Source organism: Pagrus pagrus (genome assembly GCF_965226575.1).
Source record: "Pagrus pagrus genome assembly, chromosome: 3".
Lineage (NCBI taxonomy): Eukaryota > Metazoa > Chordata > Actinopteri > Spariformes > Sparidae > Pagrus > Pagrus pagrus.
The window spans coordinates 14,490,126-14,516,496 of NC_140187.1; the positions used below are offsets into that span (position 1 = coordinate 14,490,126).

Sequence of the window (26,371 nt, forward strand, 5' to 3'; positions counted from 1 at the left end):
TAATACAGTGAGAAGACACATGACAGTATGACTCTGTAACATTAAGATGAACATAATGCCTCTGAGTGCTTTTATGGTTTAGCAGTATCATAAAAACACATAGTGATGTTTTTGCTTCTACATGCTTGAGAACGAATCCTAGATGTTTTTGTCAGGCTTTTACATAAATATATAACATTTTAATTATACATTTGAAGGATTAAAAGAGAGACTTGAGATCGTAAACAGTTGAGACAGTCACTTTAATGGCAATCTAGATAATTACATAGCAGCAGGAACATTCATAAAACATCTTTAACGTCTGAAATCCGGCGAAGCAACAATGTTATTTCATAAATATTCATGTAGATAAATAAACTCCTCTGATTGGTATACAGATGAAACATGTTCATATATAAACAATAATGTATTTGTACTTGGCTGGTTATTTCAAAACCACACAATTTCACCATATAAGCTATAACTAAGGTAAGAAATGTTCGCTCTCTTTCTTACCTGGTTCAGATCTTTTATATGTAAATACTGCAGTATCACATCGAGTATCTACAATAACACATCGTATATTCTTATTATAAACTTTTGTTTTCTGTCAACAATGTTGAACGGTTTTACTCATTTTGAGGAAAACTAAACAAAACATACACGAGTCTAAGCTGTTGGCCTTCAAACAGCAGCCCATTGTTGCACCGTAGCTTATGATTTATCCTCCAGCATTTCTCTGAACCAGACATGATGAGTGTGCCTTGTTGTTTCAAGGAATAGACTGACATTCAGGGAAATCATTACTTGCATTCTGAAGGAGAGTGAGATGAGAAAATTGATACTGTTATCACGTTAGTCTGTTTATGTAAGGCTGCAGCCAGCAGCCGGTCAGGATAGCGTAGCACAAAGACTGGAGGCAGGGGGAAACAGCTAGCAGACACCTAAGGTAATACAATCACCTGATTCATCCGTGTGAAACAAAAGTGTAAAAACTATGAGTAACTCAGCAAAGAGTTAGTCCAGCATATAACCCTTTGTAAAAAGGCAAATTGTTGAATTAACATGTTGGTTTTTGTTTAAATTAAACAACTGAGATACCTGTATCATATTGCGATCTGTATGCTTTGTGATCTGATCTACTTGAGGATTACAAAATAAAGGCAAGATTTGAATTGTTTATTCCCATAGTCCCATTTTTATTACTCTTGGACAGCACCATGTTTTTCCCATTTTTCCAGTCTTATTAACAAGCTATGCTAACTGGCTGCTCGCTATTGCTCATATTTAAATGACAGATAAAAGAGTGGCATCAATTTTCTCCTCTAACACTCTAACAGAAAAAACAAAATAAGTGTATTTCTCAAAATGTCTGATCTTTTGCTTTAAGATAGCGGCACACTATCCGAACCTACATTCTGAGTAAAACAGTCATTTCATTAATGTGTCCTCTTTCCTCTCTAAACACAACAGTATTTGCCAATACGTGAAGACTGAGAGACAGACTGGGAGTGTAAAGCTTCAATATGCACATTCAACTTGGCCTAAATAGTCGTGTTCAGTTTACCAAGGCATCCTGAATGTGACCTAAGACAAGCAAACATTCAAAACCAGCTTGTTTTCTGTTTCTCTGCTGTGTTTGAAAGCTCTATTCAGCACAAAAAACGGTAGCTACCTGCAGTCACTGCCTCCATTGTCTCTTATGAGTTCGGCTCTGCTTTGATTCTCCTGTCATTACTTGTTAATAAAGGTAGAAAATAACAGTCCTGGCCCTGGCCATCTCTTTAATGACAAGCCACACTCTTCAGTGTGTCTGCCCGAGGGGCTCGTGGTTCGGCTACAGCGGTCACCACGCTTCAGCACACCGCACTCCATCCTTTCATCTTACACAGCGCTGATCAATGTGAGATCAGGGGGCAAACCACTTCATCTGCTGCTCGTCCATGTGTGAGCGTATCTGAGGGGGTTTCTTCTTCCTTTCCCTTTAGCATGTAATTGGCTTTGCCTAGAGGCTAAAAGTCTTTTAATCACCGTGTGTTCTTGTTTCCTCTCAGGAAATAAATGTTCTCCTGCAAATCGATCAGCATGTCGAGTTAAATGTACTTACAGATATCATACAAGCAGACGTGGTCATTTTGAATACATGTAGGCAAGTGTCATCTAACAAGTGGCACATGTGAGTTATACGTCAGTGAAGTATGAACACTTTGGAGCATCTAAAAATCATGTAAACGGTGGAATATGTGAGAGGGAGCGAGCTTCAAACACTCAGCATGTCCAAACCTTTATCTAACCGTGGCAGTTTGGAATAATGCAATAAAGTGATATACATAGGGTTTTTCATCATTGTCACATCACTCTCCACTGAAAAGTAGTAACAGGCCACCAATATTTCTCAAAACATCAGAAATGCGGTTCCTTACAGTCATGACATACATTTACATGTCTGCAGTGAGTGTTGAGCAACAATCATTGGCAGAACGTGATTAAGAAAATTAGAAAAAAGAAGATCCTCCAAAAAAATACTAAATCGCTTTGTAGATTTCAAATATTTATCCACTCTGAGTGTAAAAATGCTGAAAGCAGCAGCTCCAGCAGAATGTTAATTTAAGGTTAAAGCTGCAAAGATTTAACAGTCTTAAAGTCTTTTGATAATTTGTTTCACGTAACAGTGAGTGACCAAACTCTCAGAGTGTGACTAATTCTATTGTAGCTTTACTTCAGCAAAGCTCCGAGCTTTCATTTATTTTGGTCCCTTCAGTCAGACTTAGAAATGTTCACTACTCTTCCTCCTGAAGTGGCACGACGTCTTGAAAACAATACATCAGAGGAAAGACACTTAGGGCAACTCAGTGCCAAACGATAATGGATAAATCACAAAGATCTGCACAAGAGATTTTTTTTTTTTTAAGGATTAATTCAAGAGCCAGCAAGATTAGCTTTTACCTTTTCACGAGGTCTCAGTTTTCTATGTCGACTTCATATCCGTGTGCCCACTCATCATGTGTCGTGGGAACACAGCAAAAAAAGAACAAGTGACCTACTCATCCACAGACAACACTTGAAACTTGAGAAGATACTCAAGCAAGTTTCTTTTTTTTTTTTAGTATGCGTGCTGCAAGTTTTGAAACTATGGTGTAGTCCAGGATGTAAATACATCTACAGTATATTAATAACTGTGTCATCACTCTGCCCCAAATAAATTGAGATAAGCTGGATGTCTCCGCGGGTTTAAGAAGCACAACTTGTTCTTTTGATTTGAGTCGCCCGTGTCAAGAGATAAATATCCGAAGAGTCAAACTTTCTACCAGACGCGACACTTCTGCTCGGGGTTCATTCGACTTCCTTTTTGGCACTCGAAAGCTTCTGAGAATGCTTCGAAATTCTGGAGAGAGCCGAGCACCCTGAAGACAAAAGACAAACATTATCAGGCGATAAAAGCTAAAAAGGAATGAATGAATACTAGAAGAGTGAGGCCTCATATTTGGATCAGCAGATGACTCCAATACTTAAAGTGAGAACAGACGACTTTTCTCCCACCTAGCGTTTCCAAGCGGTGTTATTGTTGGCGCCGCTGTCGTTAAGAACTGGATCGCTTTTTGTTTTCTTCAGCGTAGCTACTACCAACAACAACAGCGTGAGTTTAATCATTTATTTAGTCTATAATAGAGTCTATGAAGCGCCAGTCTGCCTTCACTGTCCCAGGAGATTTCATGCATGGTGGCAGACAGAATTTTGTCAAGACAGTGAGGTTCATGGGGAACGAATCTAAACACAGATGGTGTTATCGTTCTAGCTATAACATTATGTGAACACTTTCTTCATAATGATACGTTGAGTAAAAAACGTGTCTATTGCCAGTTTGAATGAAAATACTTTTCCAGTGGGAGTATTAGGTTTATATTTACAGTGTATTAAAACTTTACGAGACAAATTGCCAGCTGCATCCAGCTGAGGTGTATGGCTGTGCAGAGACTGGAGGAAAGCATCTCTCTGAAACCGAATTAGTGTGTATATGCAGATTTTTTTTAACGCAGGTAAACTTTGTGGAAGTTTTCCTGTTTGTTGTGTGTCATGCTTGATGTTACAGTGGTGACTTTTTTACATCTTTTGCTTCAGTCTCTCTTTCAAACTTGACGACATTCAATCGCTGCATCAACAGAGACGGATGGGCTACTATCTTTGCCAGCCAGCATCCCGAACTTTAACATGCGACACAGTTGTTTAATCAGTAATGAAAAACATCAGACTACCCCTTAAAAATAATCTTATTGGTTCTCATGTATATATCTGAGTGCACAATAGCTCCTTACCTGTATTCTAAGGGACTGTGTGAGTCAGTCTTGATGGACTGGCTGGCATACTCAGGCCGATAAGCACCACACCACACCTAGAAACCAAAAAGTCATTAGGTGAGCTCGTTTTAAAAGCAGTCATTGTGAGATAAAATAAGGTCTCCACAGACTAAAAATAGAATTAATATTTCACCTTGAATATAACATGTTTATTCTATGTAATTAGAGCATACTGCATCTAATAATCTTTCTAATTCCCAGCTCTTATATTTAAGTTATTTAACTCATACTGGCTCGTAAACCTCTGTGGGAAGTGATTGTGGCTCTTGAAAACGATTTATAAAGGGTGTCTGACCTGTTTTTATTGTGGGCGACAGTAGAAATGACTTATGCTTTACATTCCCTGGCAGCCAGACGCTCTTTACTTTGGCAGCTGCTCTTGACCACTGTGTGCAGCTGAACGCTCATTTGTTCTGGGATTGCTTCAGCGTCTCACCCCCCGACCCCTCTGCCTTTGTCCCAATGTTCACTTCTCAGCACCAAACACCCACTAAAAAAATTGCAACCCCGGAGCTTTGGCTCTGGTTTCCAGATTGAGAAATTACTGTCTGCCCTCTGTCTGCTGAAATAACACTTTTAGAAACGACACATTATTCTTACTTACTTGGGCAAAGTTGAGAAAGAAAAGTTGCTTGTGATCCATGTCTAGACCAGGTAGACGAGGCTCTTCACCCTCCATCTCAACCCACTTTAGATAAGCCTGTAAACACACACACGCACATGAAAGCAGATTTAAAGTTTATTATAAGAGTTTGTCATTGCTGCTGAAATAGTAACAGATGATTTAGGGCTTTTGCAGCTGATATCCAACCTTGTAGGCTTGGCGAACACCTCCGTTGTCTGCAATGTTCTCCCCCAAAGTGCTGATTCCACTGACCTGCAATCACGAACACACACATGACAGCATGAAAACACTCATTCTGGTGGTCACTTTAATACACGGTGTACATTGTCAGGGATTACAGCCGAGACAAAACGTCTCATTTCATACGTGCCGGTGGGTGCTTACGTTTTGTCCGCCTGCTAGCTTCCAGTTGAAGTTGCCATATTGTTGCACCATGCACTGTGACTGCTCTTTGAAGTGCTCAGCGGAGTAATTACTCCACCAGTTTAGCATATTACCATCCTTGTCAAAATTACGCCCTGCAAGGAAACGTAATGCGTTAAGTAAAATACTGTTTACCAAACTTAACCTATCACAGTCAATAATTGGTCATCTCAAAATAAATAGTTATTATTAAATCACAGTGAAAGATTAGCTGCGTTTATCCGTATGGGCTTCCTAAAATATCCATGACGAGTCACTTCTGTCTCACCGTTGTCATCGAATCCGTGTGTGATCTCATGTCCGATAACCATTCCTATTCCACCGAAGTTAAGGGCCTGGTGCTGCTGTTTGCTGAAGAAAGGCGGCTGCAGGATCCCTGCTGGAAACACTGGACAGACATAAACAACAGGAGTGAAACGACATTAAGTAAACAGGATTACAATGAGGAGTGACATCTCTGAGTTGTCACGGAGGCTCCCGGCAGGGCTCTTACCTATCTGGTTTCTGTTGGGTGAGTAAAAAGCATTCACCACAGCAGCACCGATGATCCACCTGGGGAGTGATTGGTAAAGCATTTATAACTGATTAAAGAGCACTAAACTGCATTTTCAGTTGAAGATACTATACTGTGAAATCAATGCAAACAACATGTTTCGCACCATCAATATTTAGAACTTATTTTTTAATGCTGTTTGGGGATTACTCGATGACGACATGGATCGTCTTTCTCTTGACATTCTCTGTTTACTATCTTGGAAACATAAAGAGAGAGCAGAAATGTATGATTGTTTTTTGTGTAGTGATTGACCTCATTTCAAAAAGGGGTTTGTGTTGTCACCCTTGATGACGTTCGATGAGTACAAGAGCTTGTGTTTTACAAAGGACAGCGGCGACCACATCTCGTCAATCAGCACACAAGTAACATGTTCAAGTTTCCAAATGGCACAGGTGATATGTCAATCCTTCCCATTAAAAGTCTGTGGAGAGCAGATTCATAGTCAGGTGACTTTTGTTGTCATGTTGACAAAAATAACCACGTGGTTGACTTTGTGAACGGTCGTAGTTTAGTTAGGTTTGTGAACGGATCATGGATTTAATTGTAATAAGTACGTTACGTTGTGTTTCGTTGCATTTTCTTACGTGTAAGTTAAACATGGTACATCTGTTAAAGATTTAATATGTAAGATTTCTGAATTAAAACGTCTAAAAATAACTTGACGTTTATGTAATTTCATATGCTTTGTTGCGATGTGTACTTAGATATCTGAATTGTTTCCAATAATCTTCAAAAATCCATTGTTTTACTCAAGGTAACTCATGGTCACTATAACTTCCAGGAGAGAGTCAGAGAGGAAGAAAGTCTGTGATGATGGGAAGGATCGGCGATCGCCTGAACATTGGTGTACATGCTGCATGTTTGTTACTTCACAGCTTGTAGTATGAGATGAACCATCAGCTTACAAGTCTGGGTCCACTGGTTCTCTGAGCTTCTTCAGACTCTTGTGTGCTTCAGACCTGAGGTTCTCGAGGACGTTCTCAAAGTAGTGTTCTTCGCTGAAATTAAGCTGGAAAGAGAAATCAGAGATGAGCGATGAGTAATTCAGTCATTTTAGAATTTACTAAAACCGTTCTTACATACATGAGCGTACTCCTGGTCCAGCTTCTGGTTGCTGTCCTGCAGAATATGATCTGGATAGCCGATATGCTCCTTGATTGCCATGGCCTAAATGACGCGCATAACGATTAGTGTGATGACGTAACACGTAGAGAAAGTACATCTTTATTTTATCAGCTTGGCTACTTGTGCTTTACCTTCTCTCTTGCCTTCTCCTTCGAGGGACCATCCATCCAGCTCAACTCCTCCAGTGTTTCCACATAAGCCTTCTGGATCTTACCGATGAGGTCACTGACCTGTGAAATGTGGTTAACACAATCCCATACAGAAACAGGTGAAGAAAATGAGAGTCGAATTGTGATGGTGATGCATCCTTGTAATAATTTTCTCAAATCAGGTACAGTAGAAAAGTACATTTCTCCTCCAGCTCCAGTCGGCAGTCAACATTACAGAACATAAACACCCGACAATGGACGTCACCTCCGTGGATCACTGCTGAAGTCAGGTTGATAAACGGGGTTGAAGATAAATCCACTTTTTAAATCCCAACATTTTAAAAGTAATGTGTGAGATCTATGATTCGGAGCACAGTCTGATGTGACTCTGGGTGTTTGTTCCTCCAGAAGGTCTGGCTCTGCATCTGACTTTCTAGGAAGTGACACTTGGCACCTCAAGGTCTATTTTTTCCACATAATGTACATCATGAATTTCTATACATTTTCTTTGATTATTTCTGTTTTGTTCAGGGGGTTCAGACCAAATGCACTTGACTTCTTACCATTTGTTTGCTCTCTCCAGCAAACGTCTCACGCACATACAGAGCTCCAACTGCGTTCTCCATGCTGCTCTGGACATAACGGACACATTCTCGCCACCACGCGTCCTCCACGGTGGTCCCATAGAGAGTCTGACCACACGCACACACAGACAAACATACGCACGCTGTGATTTTGTTTTTAAAAAAGATAAAGTTATCATGTGCCACACAGTGTTCATCTGACCTTCCTGTAACGAGCTCTGGCATCTTTGAATCGGCGGCTCAGGCTATTAACTCTGTCAATGATGAGCTGCCAGGTGAGGTAGTTCTGCATAGTTCTGCAAACATGCATATAATATTTGTTAGACTGTAGTGCTGAAGTGTAGATAATCTGTAATCATTTGTTCTCATTGCACTGACCTGACACTGTGTTTGGAGAGAACGTCATTCATCTTCTCAAGATAAGGAGAGCTGTACACCACCACCTCCTCCTCTAACTGGACCTCCGTGGACACACTGGACAGCACACCTTGAATATATCGCGTCCAGTTAAAACCCTGGAAAACAAAAGGTAGGACATATATTTTTTACATGTTTAGTTTTACTTAGAGGTGCTGATGGGTAAATTTGGCTACCTTAGGACAGAGCCAAGCTCGCTGTTTCCCTTTGTTTCCAGAGAGTGGTATCACTCATTTCATCTTTCTCTTGGCAAGAGTCAAGAGTATTTTCCAAAATGTTGAACTATTCTTTTAATGGACAAATGACAGGTAATGAGAAATTAATATTTTCCATGGCTATAGTATAAATGTGCTATAAACTTAATTATATAATTGCCTTCTATGGTTCTCTAGCTGTCAACTTGCTCAAAGGCGTTCCAACAGCTAAACATTGCTTGTTTATTAAGTGGAAATAACCTCATTCACTCATTTAGTTCTTCCACTTAGACTTAACTTGAACCAGTGACCTGCTTGCACACTACGTAACACACAAGAAAGAAGTTAAACACACACTTACATTAAGGCTGAATGTGCTCTGTAGCTCTCCAAGTGTCATCTTATTGTAGAGAACAGTGACATCTTGCCGCTCCTCTGCTGGTGATGTGGCCTGTCCAGCAACAGGAAGGAAACAGCCTTGTATAAACTGCTGTCGGTTACATATATATATTCACATTTTGCTCTCCTTTCATCAGCATAGTCTCATTTGTCATGCTCTCGACAGGCACGGACAAATAAACAGGTTAAAAGCTTGGCCGATCTCCTCAGTCTACATTAAATGTAGCCTGGTTCTCTCATTCACTGGAGGCAGAGAGGCGGTGCTCATTTTTCATCTTGTCATTATTAATTTTCCTTAGCCCTCGTCCCACAACTCCATTTCCTGTTGTGGCTGGCACTCACATTGGCGATGTCTGTCTCCAGCTCCAGCACTTGCATCATTTCCTCCCACACACGGTCGTCATCCTGAGTCAAGTTCCTGTCCTCTCGGGTTATCTTCGCAATAGAAACCATGAAATGGAGGTAGGCCTCACGAACCTGTGGTACAATCACAAGCGCTATAAATCTTGTTTCCACAACAAATTAAGATGTCAGAACAACAGTGGTGAATGAAACTATATCATTATGATTGTGCCACTCAAAAATGTGACACAAGAAAACATCGAACATCAAAGTTTTCTAAAAGCAAATACAATTTCTTCGATAGAAAATAGTTCTGTTACTGTGGACTTCAACACCACATCCACCTCTATTGTACTGTGGTGGAGGCAGAAATCTAAGAGGAAGATATCTCAACATTTTGACAAAGAAAACATAACTCGAGAGAGTTAAGACAGAAAATCATGTTTTTCTTGTGGTTTGTGTGAACTGAACCTTTTTGTAGTTCCCGTCATTGAAGTAATAATCTCTTGATGGCATTCCAAGTCCCGGCTGGTCGATCTAACCAGAATACAAGAACAGCAGATAAACATTTTTGCATTTCCATAATCTTTTTTATTATATTCACACATTGTTTTTAACAGTATGATTACGATGGCTGGCGATATCCCACATTGCAAACTGTAGTTTATATTGAGTCAATCCCATGTGCACATTTCTAAAACCTCCCAAGCACACAAAACGCTTATAAATCCGCTGCTAAAAATAGTCCCACACAAAAACACGATAATGTTTGCTACTTGATTAAGCCACCACATCAAAGGCTCCTTAATATTTCCTTCCTCATTTTCTGGTATTTTCTTTTTTGGAGTGCCTGGTTTGCCTTTGGAATCGTCTTTTTCTCCCCTTTTTAAACAGAGATGTAGAAGACTGGAGGGAAGAAGACCCGTCAGTACGCCTGCTTTGCGTCTTTACACTGACCCAAACAACACCGACATAGTGCTGCATCAATTTAAGATTTTAAATTGCATGCTGGCGTAACAGGGAGGCGTGGCACAACGTCAGTGTCCATCGTGGCTCCGGGCTAGGAATGGTACGAGACATTTTAGCTCGCTGGCTGGCATGCTGGCTTCGACGTTTTGACTCTGTTACAAACTCTGCTGCCGGCTTAAAGGCGAAACAAAAATTTCCCCGTTCTGTGTTTGTGCGTTTTATACAGAACAGCGAGGCGTTTTAGAAAGGTGCACCATTCCTTCCTTAAACAGGCTGTGTAAAAGGGGCTTATAATGACTGTTTAATGATATAATGGCTGTAATGTGTTATTTGTGTGCCAATAGACGGTGATCTTACATAAATGATATGGCGCCGGGAGTCACGGTCGTCCGTCCACACGTACATGTCCAGCAGAACCTTCTTGTGGAAACGAGCTGTAAGCGTTGCCAGCGTGTCCTCGAGGCTCCACGCTTCCTCTGCACCAACAGGAACAAAAACTGACACTTTAAACACAACTGTGAAGAGGTATTAAATGTAACAGGCTGCAAAAATCCGGCTCCCTCTCTGCCCCTGCTGCACATTTAACTGGGCTCTCGGTGTAAATCTGTGTGTGCAGATGCAGCTATGTGTGGTTAATTCTGTTTGAGCCACTGTCCATGATTACATTTAATTAAAGCGGCAAGAGCCGGGAGCTCGGGGGAGAAAGGAGTAGACTATTTAAAGCATCCTTCACAGTCCTGAGTGAGGACTGCTCCGCTGCCCACTCATCACGCTCCAAACTCCACACCTGACTGCTCAGCTGAAGAGCCTGGGCCGGCCTCTTGATCCCGCCAACAAAGCTCGTACTCAGCAATTCACTGAGCGTAAATATAGATACACATGCTCAGTGTGAGCACATGTATTTGGGTAGGAACGCTCGTTTGTGTATGAGTGTATCACATGTGCACATTTGTACAGAACAAACTGTAAACATTATTCAGAGTGTTGTTCGGGCGGGAGCATTTCTACCTGCAGTGGTGTTCCAGTCATCCGACGCCACAGGCCAGTCTCCGATACTGTCAATGAGGCTCAGGAGGGGCTGCGAGTCACGCTGCTCGATGAGGCCTGCAGGCAAAATGCAACAACTTATAAAACATAACATCATCGTAGTCTCGCTACTGTTCATTCTGTTCATTTCTTTACCTTGGAAGCAGCAGCTGACGTAAGCAATCTCACCTCAAGAATCTTAATTTTCAATCTCAACTTTTAAGCTGACATGGAAGAGAAATCCTTAAAAGTGCCATAAGTAAGAATTTTAGTTTAAAACGTTCAAAAATTAACTCGAGTTAAATGAACTCGAACAGAATGTGTAGAAACAACAGTGGTGACGATGTGTCAAATACCTCTTTGTATTGTTTCACAGAGATATCTGCTGAAGTTAGCATGCTAACCAGCTAGCCACTGATTGTCCTGTCTCGTAATACCAATTTTTACCTCAAGAGGCGATAAACCTTATATTTCAGGAGGTGGGAGCTGACTGATGCCTGCCCTCTTGCTCTTTTCCTGCGTCACGTTACTTATGTTCCCGATATCTTCATTATCCCAGAGTCAGAATCCTGGTCCCGACAACTAGCTGCACGGCTAACTGAGCTAACAAGCTTACGGCAGCAACAGTTACCAGCAGTTAACAGTAATTCTGGTGATATGATGCTCACTAGGCAGTAACGTTAGCTATAAATACTAAGATATTAATGTTTTTATATTTATATTCATTGTATGACACTTATCCATGTCCAGCCTTCATTATTCAATTAATTACGCCACTTTAGTACTGAAACAATGTGATATAATAATGAATAATTCAAGGACACATTGTCTCTACTAGTTTTCCATCACACTTTCATAAATGACAAGATGATTCTGATGAGAAAGATCGTAAAGCCTAAATATAACTTTAAGCAGAAACCCTGGTTGAGAAAGATCATGTAATATGATCAAGAGCTCAAGAAACACCGACTGTTTTTGTCACCACGCTTTAAGTTTTCTTGTCCTCTTTTAAAAATACTGACAATACTGCCTAAAGAGAGCCTTACTCTCATTCATGCAGGAGCTGTAAAGGATCTTGGCCTTCTTGATGGCAGCTCTGTCCTCTCCGTTCTCCGTTTCAAGAACACCTGCAACAACAAAACACATGCAGACATTTCCTTCTCTGAATGAAACCCACGCATGGCTCCGAAACGCTGCAGCCCACTGACAACTAGAGATTAAGCTGACCTTTGAGGACAATCTCCAGCTTGTCCCTCAGAATGTCAAAGACGCTGTGACGGGAGCTCGTCTCCGGTATGACATGTCGCTCCAGCCAACCCCCGCAGGCGTACTGGTAGAAATTATCACAAGGCTTCACGGACTGATCCATGTTCTGCAAGAGGCGAGCGGCTTTGAGGGGAAAGATTCACACGTGGTCAGAAAAACAGCTTGTTGCAGGGGAGGGGGTGACATTGTAACATAAAACAGCAGGAGAGCAAAAGAAACAACAGTCCCCCTCACCTGCAGTAACACAGTCTGCAGTTGTGCACACACTGTTGAGGCTGGAGCGAAACAGCTGGCCTGGAAGAGTCGGTGTCAACATTTGTGAGAAGGCACGTGCAGGATTTGACAAATCACACCCACACTGAGAAAAGGAGGATGTCGTGTGAAATGAAGGGCTAATTCTAAATAGCCTGAAACCACGGTATAGTCTGTGTGTGTGCGAGGCGCACTGTCTATGTCAGCAGGGACTCTGTTCTTTCACTTTTGTGTGGCACTGCTGATCAGGCAGTAAAGGGAATTACAGTGACTATCAGAGGTGCAGGCTTCAATATGACACATGCCCACTTATCCCCCAGTGTGTCCTCTGTTCAGTTTAAAGGCTTAAAACGACCGACACTCACCTGTTGAGCACCTCGACACACTCGACCTGTTAGATTGCTCTGAATTGGTTGGAAGAAACAGATTTTAGACAACATTAGACACAATCGGGACCACATTCTTCCAACTTATGACGATAATTGCAATGGTTTTAAATCCACTGGTAACATTTAAGCCAAACCAAAACTCAAAAAAGAGCCTGGAGTTGCAGTAAAGGTTAGGCCTGTGCGTGTGTAGTGTAGATCCCTTATTCTGCATATTTTGGTGAATAACATTATCCTTTAAATATCTCTCAAAAGGTTAACGTGACATATGTGCATCAATATTGCATAGAGCGCATCCTGTCCTGTTTGCAGTCACACAAAAAGAGAGAGCAGGGAGACACTTGTCATTACTGTTGCCATCTGTAATATCTGGATCTTTCCACTGTGAGCCTGACAGAGCAATTACCTTTCACAACCGATGTGTAGAGGACTACCAGCCCAGCCAAGGCACAGCTGACCAACAGCAGCAGCACGAACAGACCGATTTCTGCAACAGTCCAACGACGCTTCCCAGGTTTACTTGATTTCTCCATGATATCCATTTGGCTTTCGGATTTGCCCATATTCCTCCTGACTGCCGGCTCTGTGGGAAAGACACCGTGTAGTGTGGGATGGTCCAGGCAGAAAGCTACCAGTGCGTGTGTGTGTGTGTGTGTGTGTTTATGCATGTGTGTGTGGGCTGTGCAGTGATCCATCGGTAAACTGTGCCAGCTGACCTGCAGTGAGTGAGCTTCAACTGACGAACACCTACAACAACTTCACCGACAGGAGTTGTGAAACTGTTGGTCTCGTTGCATGAAAACAGTTTGTCACTAGATGTTCTTCTTTTCTTCCAGTTTTTTTTTTTTTTAGCCTTCATGTGCCTATTTTTACAGCCTTGAATCCACAAAATCTGCCTCTGATTTATTTATCATCAATACTAACTTTCAGAAAAGTAAAGGCTGAAATGTGCCTTTAGGAACAAAATGCTTGCTTTGTCTTGCTTTATCTGTAAAAGGACACCATAAGTCAGTGGTTTCAAGCCCCAAAACAGGAGTCCAGCATTATTTTTAACGGGTCACAAGATGATTAGAGGTACAAGAATTTAAAGTAATCTTTATATGATAAAAAATAACCAGATCTCATCAATCTACGCACAAATAACACATCTTTACACTTTCGAATTGCATGCCGTGCATACACCAGAGTCCAATTTTGCGTGCAGGTGATACACCAATCCTTCCCATTAACTACTGTGGAGAGCTGATCCAGTCAGGTGACATTTATCGTCATATTAACAAGTAAAATCTTTATTGACTGATTTCATTCTTATGCCTAAACAAACCAAATAAACCAACTCTCTTTGTTTCCATGACTGAATAAACTGAATAAACAAACTGACCTTAAAGGACAACACAATTTCCTGCTGTTTTCCTTTGTTTATATGTGGCGGACCCTGCCACCTTTCTAGCTTCAAACAGTGTTCTGGGGGCCTTAATTTGTATTATTACCTCATTAATATTGTAAATATTAAAATTATGAGTTTGAATTTCTTCTCCCAAACTAAATAGTGCCCCTTTAAGCAACAAAACTATTCGATTACATAAGTTTAACACATTGGTTTCACACGGGACACAAACACCAGTCTCCTGGAAGAACGTCCTGTGTCCTCCCTGCTTGGACATTCTTGGTCCTTATGCGACATAACTGCCATTTTTTCATGCGTTTATATTTGGACGCATCTGTTTTCAACAGAAGTTAATGGGAAGGACTTGAGTGTCACCTGCACTCAAAATTGGTCTTTGCCATATGCATTGCACACAGCTTGTAAGTCTAAAGTCATGTTATTTGTACACAGATTGAAGCGACTGGAGCAACGACACAAAACTGTGACTTTTTCTCTCACCAGCTGTCGTTGCTTTATGAATGGGTCACAAGCCAAAACGATTGGGAACCACAGAGATAAGACACTCATCTTTGTGTTACGAAGGCTGAAAAAATACAGTCTGACCTTTAAGCTACATGTACATGAGTGTCGTCCATTATCTCACTAAGAGCGTGTTTATAAGACTGACTTTTCGCTAACTGCAAGGCGACCTTCAAAATCAATACATGCAACTTACTGCCCATTTTGTAAAAGTTATTTGGGACAATTTCCAGCTGGTTATTTTTCATGGGAAGTTGGGCCATCTCCAGCTAAAGAACCAGGTATTTTAAGCTAAACCATGATGTTTTCCTGAACATAAACAAGTGGCGTTGTGCCTGAAACTATGACCACAGCATGAGCACAGCGACCAGAGAGAAATAGAACATTGAAGCTAAACAAATGGAAAGTCGAACATAAAGAAACGTAAAGCTTTAAATTCTAGCTAATATTTATTCTGGCGATTGGGTTGCTGATTTTAATTTTATCAAGGAGTGCTGCACACCAGTGGTTAAACAGATTAGTTTACAATAATAATGATGGTTCTCCAGGGCTCCGCGTACCTGTTTTAATAACCTGGCCGTACTCAATGCAATGTTTATTTGGGACATTATCTCTCGCTTCATCATTAAACTCCATCTGTTGTTAATATAGTGGAGGATGGAGAGTCGTCGTGTATATTGAATGTATCATTTACTCTGGAAACAATTTAGGGAGCCGTAAATGTACCATTAAACTTACTTTAGCCGGCTATTGTGGTTTGAAATATCTGCCGCCTCCCCATCTTACCTTACCCCCTACACACACATGCACACACACACACCAGACCTCTAGCCATAAGCCTACTTCCAGAGAGCTAATTTCTATGCACAATAATTATGTATGTGTGAACACAATATTGCAAATGAGCATTTGTGCAGGGGACAAAACGACAATCACCCGTGGCTTTCAGCGGCATTGCTTCGCATCTATTCACTCTGCAGCACCTGTTTCTCCATAACCAGCGCCATTGCCCTATCATTAGGCCTGACAGGGGACGGGCTGTAAATCAGAGGTTCACACTGCTGTGCCCCATTAGCCCTTCCTGATGAATACTCATGGGCACATATCTGGCACTACAGTGATGAAGAGCAGGCGGGGGCTTGTTAGAGCTGCACTGACATCCTCAGTATCAGAGAGCACAGAAACTGAGGCAAAATCCTGTTATACCGCATTAAAGCCAGGTCTCACTTTGTGGAACACTATGCGCAGTCTGATGTGTCAATACAAGATTTATTGTCTAATAGGAAGAGTTATTTACATCTTTAAAGGTCCTCAGAGAGCTGTTTAATTTCTCCCTGTGTTAGGAGTGGGTACAGGCATTTTAGCTAAAAATCTTTGATTTTGCTTCTTTGATTGTAAATCCTTTCATATTAATTCCAATCATATCAATGCAATGCAGAAAAATTGTCCAACAAGGTTGAAAAAAGACATGTTAACATTTTAAAATAGGTTGAAATGGCTTTACAAAAGATTTTTCTGCTCAGAGCAGCAATAAATCAGACCCACCAGTCTTTGGTGAAGGCCATCAGATTTGCATTTTGTTCGTACATTAGTATTAAGCATTTTTGATATATATTAAGACACAGGTAAAAACTAAGTGTGTGCTGATATGACCAAAACGCAACACCCAACAAAATCTGGGAAATAATGTGAGGAAGTATCTATGAATGAATCGTGGATGAAGGTAAAGCTGTTTGCAGACTTGTAAAATATAACTGCTTAACAGTACAACATTTGAATCATTAAATACCTTTTCTTTCCTTTAACAAAATGGTACTATACTACTTTCTCCCAGCCTGAGAAGTGTTGATCCACCAACCAGATGGTTTGGACAGCCTCCTCTCAGCCTAAGAGACAATGCCCAGGGCCAAAACACATTCCACGGTTTCTCACTGCCATGAGCACAATCTAGGAGTCAGCCTCACAGGTGTACTCGCATTTTTATCAACCAGCAACAGAACAAAAAGCTACAGTGACAGAGAAAATGTGTTTCTGTTCCTGCAGCTTCAGCTCTACACAACATTCTCCAGCTTTATGCGCGGGCACCACAGTGTGGCGAAGGCCTCGGCACATCATCCCAGCCAGAGGTCTTGCCAGGAGGGCAGCATTAAAACAACGTTGCAACTATAAATACAGCTCAGCATGCACTTTGACAAAAAGTACTATTTTCAGGCAGCAATCAAGTGCGGTTGGACCATTTCTATTCAAACTAGGGGAAACGACATCTGTAAACATCATGAGAACAAAGACTTTGATTTCTACACGTTTACTGTATGCAGGAGGCGATTTGTGTCAGGAGGGACTGACCCGGTCCGTTTCATTCAGCCATGACAGGCGGACTGACTGGTTCTTTTGATGTCAGAGCCGTGGTCAATGCCACAGATTCTAACTCGCACAAACCTCAGTCAGATAAGGGATCAATGAGTCAGACAGACTAGACCTACATACTCAACTAAACAACCACCCCGACTCTGCACACTCTCTGCCATGAGGGAATGGAGAGGGAGGTAGCAGGTTAACAAGGCGGATGGCATCCCGCCTCATACACTGTATGTACACAGGTGAGGAAGAACAATGCTAAGGATGGATTTACATGGACCGCATCATCGTGACTTCTCACTAACAAGAACAACTACTTCCCAATCAGAAAGCTGGCAGACGATCTGCATTGTGGAGATGTGAATTCGGCAAACTTGTGTATTTCTTTTGTCGTGTTCACCTTTGACTGTAACGTGTAAAGATGGTTAAACATGTTGGTAATGCTTTGGGTGATTTATAATTAATAAATTCATTTTAGACTAATAAGATGTACACACCTTGAAAAAACATCATGAAAAAAGACTTAAATTGTGTGCAAGCAAGTGCGTGTTGCAGAGGTTTTTTACCCAGAAGTTATTCTAAACAAACACTGTGGTTTGGTCTGTAGAAGAGACATTGTGGCTCCACCGATCCGGTCAGTGACACTGATGATTCAGTTCAGTTCAGCTCCAGGATCCAGTGTTAAAAATGTGTTGAAATGAGTGACTGAGTGCGTGACCTCAAATGATATTCTGATTAAGTCCCCAGAACCTTCGACGTAGCGTGCAGGTGTTAACATACCAGCGAGGCGTTGTAATCCGACAGGTCAGAGGTTCAGTGTGTCAAAAATAAAAATCCTTTCTGTGAAAGTGAAACTAATCCGTACTAAATGTTTTGAGGTCTCCTTGCTTTAAGCACATTAACATTTCACGCAGCTGTGTTCACTGACTGGTACTGATTTTCTCTAAACTTCCAAACAAAACAAGGATTAAGTCGCAGGTCAGGCTGCACACTTTCTCCAGTTCAGTGTTATCCGTTCAGCCACTCACTACTTACCTCCAAGTCTACAAAAACAACAACAGCGTTCTTTTTTAAAAATGTCTTTTACAAATCTGTCCTGGGACTGCTGACAATCTGACACAAGGCTGCAGATGCAAGTGGCTCTAACTTTGGGACTTGACAGCAAACGGGAATATAATCTCAAGGATCCAGAAGCTTACCTTTGAATGTGGCGATGGTAGAACTCCCTGAGCCGTTCACCCCAACAGCGGGCTAATATCTCAAACACCCCTGCTGAGCATCCACTCAGAGCTGGTGTGTGGAGAAATGAGTCTGTGCTGCGGGTTGAAGGAGACGTTATCCAGCTCAGTGTGCTGCTCAGGGTATGAGTGAGGCAGCAGAGAGAGAGGGAGAGCATGAGACAGAGGGAAGGAGGGAGGGAGGGAGGGAAAGAGGAGGCAGATGGGAGGTGATAGTACTGGATTGTTTTTGATTACACTGCTGTGATAAGAAAAAAATGTGAGGGACATGTTTGTTATGAGAGGTTGAGGTGGATTATGAGACGTGTGTGTCTGAGGGGTCAACAGGATGTGTTAAAGCGAGCATCAGTGTATATTTCTCACTGTGAAGTGTCCCCAGCTGCTGAGCGGAAAAAGGGCAGAAAAATCTGGAAAGCTTGCAGAAAGATAAGACAAACGTCTAAAGCGTCTGTAGACAGATGATCTAAACATCCCCTCACTTGTCATCTCCATTGTGTCCAGGTAGAGACTCGTCTTCAGGGAGATCTCAGGTGCTCCTGGTGTGCTTGGTGGGGATCTGAACCCTGGCCTTATGTCAGATTGAAATGGCATGGCGCCCGGGCTCATTATCAGCCTGATTAACCACACTAATTAGCTGATAAAAAAAAAAGAAAGTGGGGGCCGAAATGTGATTGGTTGCTCAGGTGTTGTTGCTGCCTGAGAAAGTAAACAAATTTAGTGCATCAAAGCCGAAACAGGACAGGCATTTAGGACGCGTTAATATGTTAGAGATCCTGTCTTCTGCTCACGTGCAGCATTGTTTAAATTGAGTGAGGAGGAGAAGTGAAGGAGCCAGCAGTCATTTAAAAACAACATGACTGATGAAGTGCAACACAACAGGGAGTCGAGGTTTGCAACTGAGTCAATAATTTATTCATAGATTTTATTTAGCAGAGAGGATCTTTCCTCTCATATCGTCACTGTGTTCAGTGTTTTGTATTAAGTTGTGCAATGAAATTAGTCTAAAGGGCCCTTTTTAATATTCAGGGACAACGCAAATGTTTGTGTTTTTTTTAAACAGTTGTTTACGTGGTTTATATTTATTATGTATGTATTCTAAATACATGTGTTTTATTTTACATGTATATGCTGTACATATATGTAAACGCCTGCTCTCAATGACCCCTCTCTGTTTGAATAAAGGTTTGGAAAAGTTTTTTGCTTTGACGTGTCATCATGAAGTAAACATTGTCTTTGCGACAGTGCGCCAACAGTAATACCACTTGGTAGGGAACATTTTCTGCTGACACCTGAAGGTTTACAACTTGATTAAATATTTTGGTGTATGGTGGCGCCCATTAGCTCAGTTGGTAGAGCGGGCATCCCACGCAGAGGGAGTCCAGCCTGGGCCCTTTGCTGCATGTCACCCCCCCTCTCTCTCTCACCCTCTTCCAGTCATCTCTCTGAAGCTGTCCTATCAATAAAGCCATACAAAGGCCCCTTCTTGACTTGTACTTGTTCAGCCCCTAAGGTAAAACATAAATGTTATTCCTGGAAGGAAGAACAGAGATGTACTTCCTACACACGGGAATCACAAAAGGCCAAGAGAGAACATGTAATCAGGCATAAAAGTGTTTCTCCTCACTGTCCTTTTGAACTATGAAGTCATCCCACAAGCACGGTGGTAGGTGCATTGCAAACAGGAGACTCATACATCTGCCCATGTGACTGCTGCAAAGAGCCATGAAATTAAAGTAAAATTTATGCTTGAGAATATCCGAAAAGAAAGCTGCTTTATCTTAGTCCCTTCTTGCAGAAGAGCATCTGCTCCGACTAATGTATTTCTGCTAATTTGAGCTTTCATCCAAAGTAAATGAACATCAGTGCTTTTAAAGGCTCGGTTGCTTTTGGTTGAGCGTATTCTTTCCTTTCAGAGTGATGCTGAGCTGCTAAGATTTTCCTCACATTTCCACGAGTCGCAACCTTCTGCTTTCTGCCAGCCGTGTTTGTGCTTCCTGCTCTGCGTCGCAGTGCTGACAGCTAATGTGTTCATTTTTTCCTGATCATTCCCCAAATTCAACCAAGCTGTTTGCAAACATCACATCTTTACTTTGGTGCAGTTTCAAGTCTGGATATTGCAGGTTACAGACCATATTCTCAGCTTTGCGAGAGTAAGCCTAATTACGTTTATGAGGGAGCTTTAAATTAGATTATTGGTGATTTATTTTCTGTAAGGCGGAGTATGTTTGTTCTCACGCAGGCCATAAACAAATACTGGACTGTCTCGGTGATTAGTGGATCTGAAAAACAAGCTTGAAAGCTTTTTAATTAGGCTATTGTTGATGAATGCTACTGTAAGTATTTGATGGAGAGGGCTGCTCAACTTTGCTAAAAGCCTGTGGCAGAAAATGAAATGTGTGCTCGGAGACTCTCACTCGGAGACGCGCAGAGAAGGTTGTTGTTGCACGAGGACGACAGGTCATGTATTTTAGTTTTTTAAAAAGTCTCATAACTAAAAATGTTATTGAATCACAGGTTGCGTAAAATGGAGCCGAATGGGAATCTTCTCTTCTTTGTTTCCAAGATGTGAAAATGTTCTAATTTGAAGCCGGATTCATTTATTATCGTATCATTTTTCTTTTTCTCCTGTTTTTTGGTTTTGCCTGAAATATCTTTATTTTTGAGCGTACAGCTTGACAATAGTAGTAATCACTGCTTTACATTCTCCTCTCCCTGTTAATTACGTCCCATGGTAAATACTGTCGGATTAAACCAGAAGTCAGCGTGAGCTTAACCAGCGCAGAATATTTGAGTTTTTAATTGCAATGCTTAAAGCCATTTTCGCGCAGGAAGCTTATTTATTGTGACTTTGTGATGAGGTGATACTATCAGTCCCTTTTTTACAAACACTAACAATGCCATAGTCTTGGTTATATAAGGATGCTTTGTTGACAGCAGGAGAGACAGGATGAAATAGCGGCATTGATTGTTGTTTGACACACGGCCGCTGAGGCCGTCCGTCTGTCTGACATGACAGCGTTAGTTGTCCTTAAACACTCTCTGTCAGCTCGGCAGCGTTCAGTTAGATGCATTGTCCTCCCTCAGCCCCGAAAAACAAAAGGCAGTGATTAACTGGTATGTTCCTGCTCTGTTGATTTACTGCATGTGTTTAATAGGCCTCAGAGAAGCGAACAGGTCATTAAGCACAGCAGTGGCATTAAAAGCCCCAGAATGAGGTCCCACTGCAGACGAACTCAGAGGAAAGCGAACTTGAAGCAAACCTCGTGGTCTCTGTCCCTCGTCTCTTAAATCAGCGTCCATTAGATGAGCGTGTCCAGGTGTAATACGCTGGAATACGGGTGTGATTGCTGGGGTCATCGTGGACATTTTCACCGGCGTCTTCACTCCTCACTCTTTCTCAGGCTAAAACCGAGCGTGGCCGAGCATAATTCTCTGTAAAAGAAGTAAAGAGAGGAGGACATTTAAAAAAGAAATCCAGTTATGCAGGGGCCTGCCATACAGATAATGTTAAGTGTGTATTAGTGTCGGTTTTTCTTTCTGGACATGTTTGTTAAAACTTATACAATTATAAAATAAATAAATAACGTGGAAAGGCAGAACCCCAAGTAGTCGTTTGTGAACATCTTCTGGCTTAATACGCGTTGAATGGAAGTACTGCATTTAAATTTTACAGTCAGTGGCTCAGCGGTGACGACTGTCAAATCTAATGCAATCCAATACGACAACTCAGCCATTAATTCAATCTTTACAAACATGATAATGTTCAGTTTTTATTGAGACTCTTAGGTATCTATTTTACTATACTGTATGTTTATTATTGAGGTTTCAGTTTGCGGCAGTGGTGGAAGAAATCTTCAACACCGTTACTTCAGTAAAAGTAGCAACGCCACACTCTGAAAATACTCAAATACACAAGTTAAAGTCCTGCTTCTAAACGTTACTTGAAGCAGCTACAAGGGATCTTCGTTTTATGTTGATTCTGGCGGTCCCTGTGGACAAAAGCACGAGCACCACCAGCTTGTGTCTGAAGATCTTGGTCTCGCTGGCATGTGCATCTGCTTAGAAAGCGATTGCAAGAAAGATCAAACGTATTTTTAAAACTGTATGTCTGTGATGTAATTATCTATTTGTGGCTATGTTAGATCAATAACTAATAAGATGAAGGTGAAACGAAATATCGTATATCGTCCAATAAACAGACGTTTATTACAGTGATCCCTAAAACGGGTTATCAAACACTTGGTACAAAGATATTTATCAGAGGCAGGATATTGTACGGTTTAACAATGAACCTTATTGTTGACAAGATCTGACACACCAGACGTAGACCCAACTCGCGACAGTTCAGATTTTCCAAAAAGACAGACTGAAGCTAGTTTGGTAAAGAGAAGATCAGTCAGCGTGGCAATCATTCACAAGAAAAGGCTAAGGCAGAGGCGAAGTCAGGTCCAAAAGACAGGATCAAAAAAACACTTGTAAAACGATCACTATAGGACGAATGCCGCACGCAGACTAAATACACAAGGGAGGTGGGGACAATACACACAAGTGAAACACATCAGGGAGGGGTGACACAACACGGCGGGAAACACACAAGGGCAGGAAGGGGATCTGAAACGAGAGGAGGGTTAGACACCAAAATAAAACAGGAAACAGAACCTGAAAGAACGATGTGAACAAAAACGTGACCTCTAAAATTATATAAGTGCACCAAAACTTACTGAACATACTGGGAATTCAAAAATCCTAAATGCCCCAAAGCATTTTTAACTGCGTTATAATCTTTAAAAAAGTTTTCGGCACATATCAGCCAACATATGCGCTGATCCTAATACATCTGTGAGAAGCCATTATCAACCAACCAATACATCAGTCAGGCTTGAATAACTTCTTGCTCTTATGTACTTTTCTTCAATAACCTTTTGAACGCTGGACTGCTTGTTAGACTGTTGTACTGGGTCTGAATCCACTGCTAATAAAAATATTTCAGTTGTCTTTTCCTCAAGCTTGTGACAGAGTTGCTTGTAGTGACAAATGCCGCTTAGATCTCTCTTAATCCCAACAATATCCTATTAAATCATCAACTGCACATGAAGCGGTCCCTTTGGTCACCGACAGGCAAAGTGACAACAGACCCTCCTCGATGGGGTCTTTCACTCTCCACCTGTCCCTCAGGCTGGAGCAGCCAGGACAGCGATGTGGCAGGTCTAATCCTCCTTATCTTAATGGCATCCACCACTATCGCTAGAGTGTTGGGGACAATCGACCCTTTCCCTTTCTTTATCAGCAAAAACCACTTCCCTCACCAATCCTGTTGGTCACCCCCGTCCATCAGACCGGCTCACCCCTCCTTCTCCTCCTCTCCGTCTGGCTCCTCGGCTGGTCTTGTCACTCTCTGCTTTTACCTCACCTGATCGCGCTCTGTCACAGCCTCACCGAACTAGTCTTTATTTCGATGTTCCAGGAAAAATATAAAGAAGCTTGTTGAGAAATGTTTCTGCTTTTGAAAAAAAGGACAAATGGCATATGTTTTTGACGGAGCCACAAGCTCACACTGCTCACAGAGTGGATGTGTACCTTGGCCTCGGGTTGTTTTCCTTTTCCTTCTCACATTCCCACTGTGACGAGGGCGACTCTGCAACGAGAGAGTCAAGAGAGACTTTTCAGATCAGATAAGAGAAAGCGGAGATAGCCGCAAGCAGCGGACCATATGGTAATACCAAGTTTTCTTTTCAAAGGCCTCACACAGAGCAGTTTGTAGAACCACAAACTCTGTTTCCCTGGACCATTGCTCAACTGAAGATAAGTCCAGAGATTGTTTTAACAGGCAAAAGGCAAACTACATTTTGGGACGATTTACACAATGAGGCTCATTGTGCTTTACTTTAAAACAATATTTGCTCAGATGGATCATGACTGATTGTTTCTGGCAGTGGGTTAACTTGAGGGAAATAAAACCAATAACCTCGGCTTGAATACCAAATTCGCTGTTTTGTCTCGTACTTCCTAGAGTATTTCTCTCTTCGTCTCTCTTTGTCTCTGGGAACTGGCAACAGCTGAGCAGAAAGGGCATCACTTTCATCGTCTAATAGAAAAACCCTACAAAAATGCTGTGCCATGGTTAACTAGAACAGCACTCAGTAGAGCGCATACCTCCGCCAAGTCATAATCATAGTCTCCATTGTGTTGTGGAGGAATAGTAGGCTGATAAAAAGAGAAACAAGTTAAAATGAAAAATGCCTTTTAAACCATTTTAGAGCACATCAACAGTCATGTTGTGCACCTGTTGAACAATATATGACAAAAGATCAATTTCTTTGTGTTTCTATAACAGATCATGTCTTCTTCCTGTAAGACAAAATGTCACGTGTGCTTACGAAAGCTTGTACCAAGTTCAACTAATAATATCATGCTATGCATCAATCAATCAAACTTCATTATCACTGATTACCGTACAGAAACACAAAATTTTAAGTCTTTTCACTAATTTGGGTAGAACTGGATCATATTTTGCGGAGACAATGTTTTCTGGTTTTCCTCCAAACATCCTACGGCAACTCTGCCTAAACCCACTGTGAGTCATGGATTTTCCTGACGAACAGATGGCTTTACTTGTTGGCTAAAGTAATAGCTAGCAGCGACTAACTGTACTGGGCTCCAAGTTAACATGCTGACAAATTAACAGCTGTTGGTCTCAGTCTCGGATGCGGACAAGTGTTTGGCCGGCCCTCGCATCACTTAAAGGGTCTCTGTGCAACTTCTGTGTTGTCCTTAAATCCTGTTAAATCATGTTAGCGGACTCCGTTTCTAAACTAACGTTAGCTACTGTTGCTGTCTGTTAGCGGAGCAGAGAGAGGCACTGAGCCAAGGCATTCGAGAACGTGCGTAAGTCCCATCCTTTGGACTGTCGCTGTAAACCTGACCCGAGTCCTTCACAAAGAAACCAACAGTCCAACAGCATAAATAACTTAAAGAAATCATCCACAGGCTTGTATCTGCAACCGAGAGCGAGACGGGGATGGTCTTATTTTTCACATCACATTACAATCTGCTCACATTTGTCAAATAAAAAAGCGATTAATACATTTAAATTGCTACAAGTTGTTATATAGAGCCCCTTTAATCGACCGTGTTCACTGGCAGCTACAGGTGATCCTTCAGACGGAGTTGGCAAACCAACCAACCAACACCAAACAGTCACGGGTGAAAACATAACCTCCTTGGTAGAGGTAAAAATTCTGAACCTAGACAATAATTAGTGATGATTGTACTGTATGATTTGATACACACCCCTCATGTATACTTATCATAATGTACTGTTCAGGAGCTGCTGCTTAAAGGGCTTTAGGGATTAATCGATCAATTGACGTTCGTTATACAACAATGTGCTGCTGCTGCATATCATCTGTGCAATGACGTTCATTTCCCAATAATTTAGCTTCTTATCTCCTAAAAACACCTTTGGTTCCCTCAAAATAATGACATCAAAATCATTTGTCTTCTAAAGGTGATATTTTGTTATTAAGCAGAAATATGAGTAAATCTGCCTTTTCTTTTGTTTTTGTTGTTGATGTGTCCGTTATCTGTACCTAATGAACGATGAAGCGTTCTGGCGGCAGGCAGTAATTGCTTGGAGCCCAGCAGTAGGGGTGTAATTAGAGAGACAGGGAGGAGTATATGACTTCATGACTGGCACCGTTTAATGATAATGGGGTGCAACTCCACACTTCTGTGGTCAACTAATCATACTGGACTGGCCTGGACAGCTCTCAATGCAAACGAGCCGTGACTGGAATACTGAGCAGCAGCTCGCCCACGCAGT

The 26,371-nt window shown here is 41.6% G+C and overlaps 1 protein-coding gene across 2 annotated transcripts; it reads right to left on the reverse strand.

Moving 5' to 3' along the window:
• Positions 1-223: 223 nt before the first annotated feature.
• On the reverse strand, positions 224-23,921 carry mmel1 (membrane metallo-endopeptidase-like 1). Of its 2 annotated transcripts, XM_084348958.1 has the most exons (26): positions 23,856-23,921; positions 21,810-21,981; positions 18,511-18,627; positions 13,454-13,630; positions 13,027-13,065; positions 12,644-12,703; positions 12,371-12,532; positions 12,190-12,270; positions 11,126-11,221; positions 10,475-10,593; positions 9,620-9,685; positions 9,149-9,283; positions 8,769-8,858; positions 8,175-8,311; positions 7,999-8,092; positions 7,776-7,904; positions 7,195-7,293; positions 7,022-7,105; positions 6,844-6,947; positions 5,876-5,934; positions 5,651-5,770; positions 5,344-5,477; positions 5,146-5,211; positions 4,939-5,034; positions 4,293-4,369; positions 224-3,383 (listed from the first exon to the last, which is right to left on the reverse strand). In XM_084348958.1, the coding sequence occupies exons 4-26, from the start codon at positions 13,608-13,610 to the stop codon at positions 3,284-3,286; spliced, it is 2,304 nt and encodes a 767-aa protein (XP_084205084.1). In that variant the 5' UTR covers positions 13,611-13,630; positions 18,511-18,627; positions 21,810-21,981; positions 23,856-23,921; the 3' UTR covers positions 224-3,283. The 2 variants fall into 2 exon arrangements, with proteins under 2 accessions (XP_084205084.1, XP_084205083.1); XM_084348957.1 differs by lacking the exons at positions 21,810-21,981; positions 23,856-23,921 and having other exon boundaries at positions 18,511-18,658.
• Positions 23,922-26,371: the final 2,450 nt, after the last annotated feature.

Excerpts from the sequence above, each read along its gene's own strand:
- mmel1 (XM_084348958.1), bottom strand. The coding sequence starts at position 13,610 with ATGGGCAAATCCGAAAGCCAAATGGATATCATGGAGAAATCAAGTAAA. Across the intron at positions 7,106-7,194 it reads AGGAGAAGGCAAGAGAGAAG|GCCATGGCAATCAAGGAGCA; the intron begins GTAAAGCACAAG and ends CGCGTCATTTAG. Across the intron at positions 5,935-6,843 it reads GAACCAGTGGACCCAGACTT|GTGGATCATCGGTGCTGCTG; the intron begins GTAAGCTGATGG and ends ATCACTCCCCAG.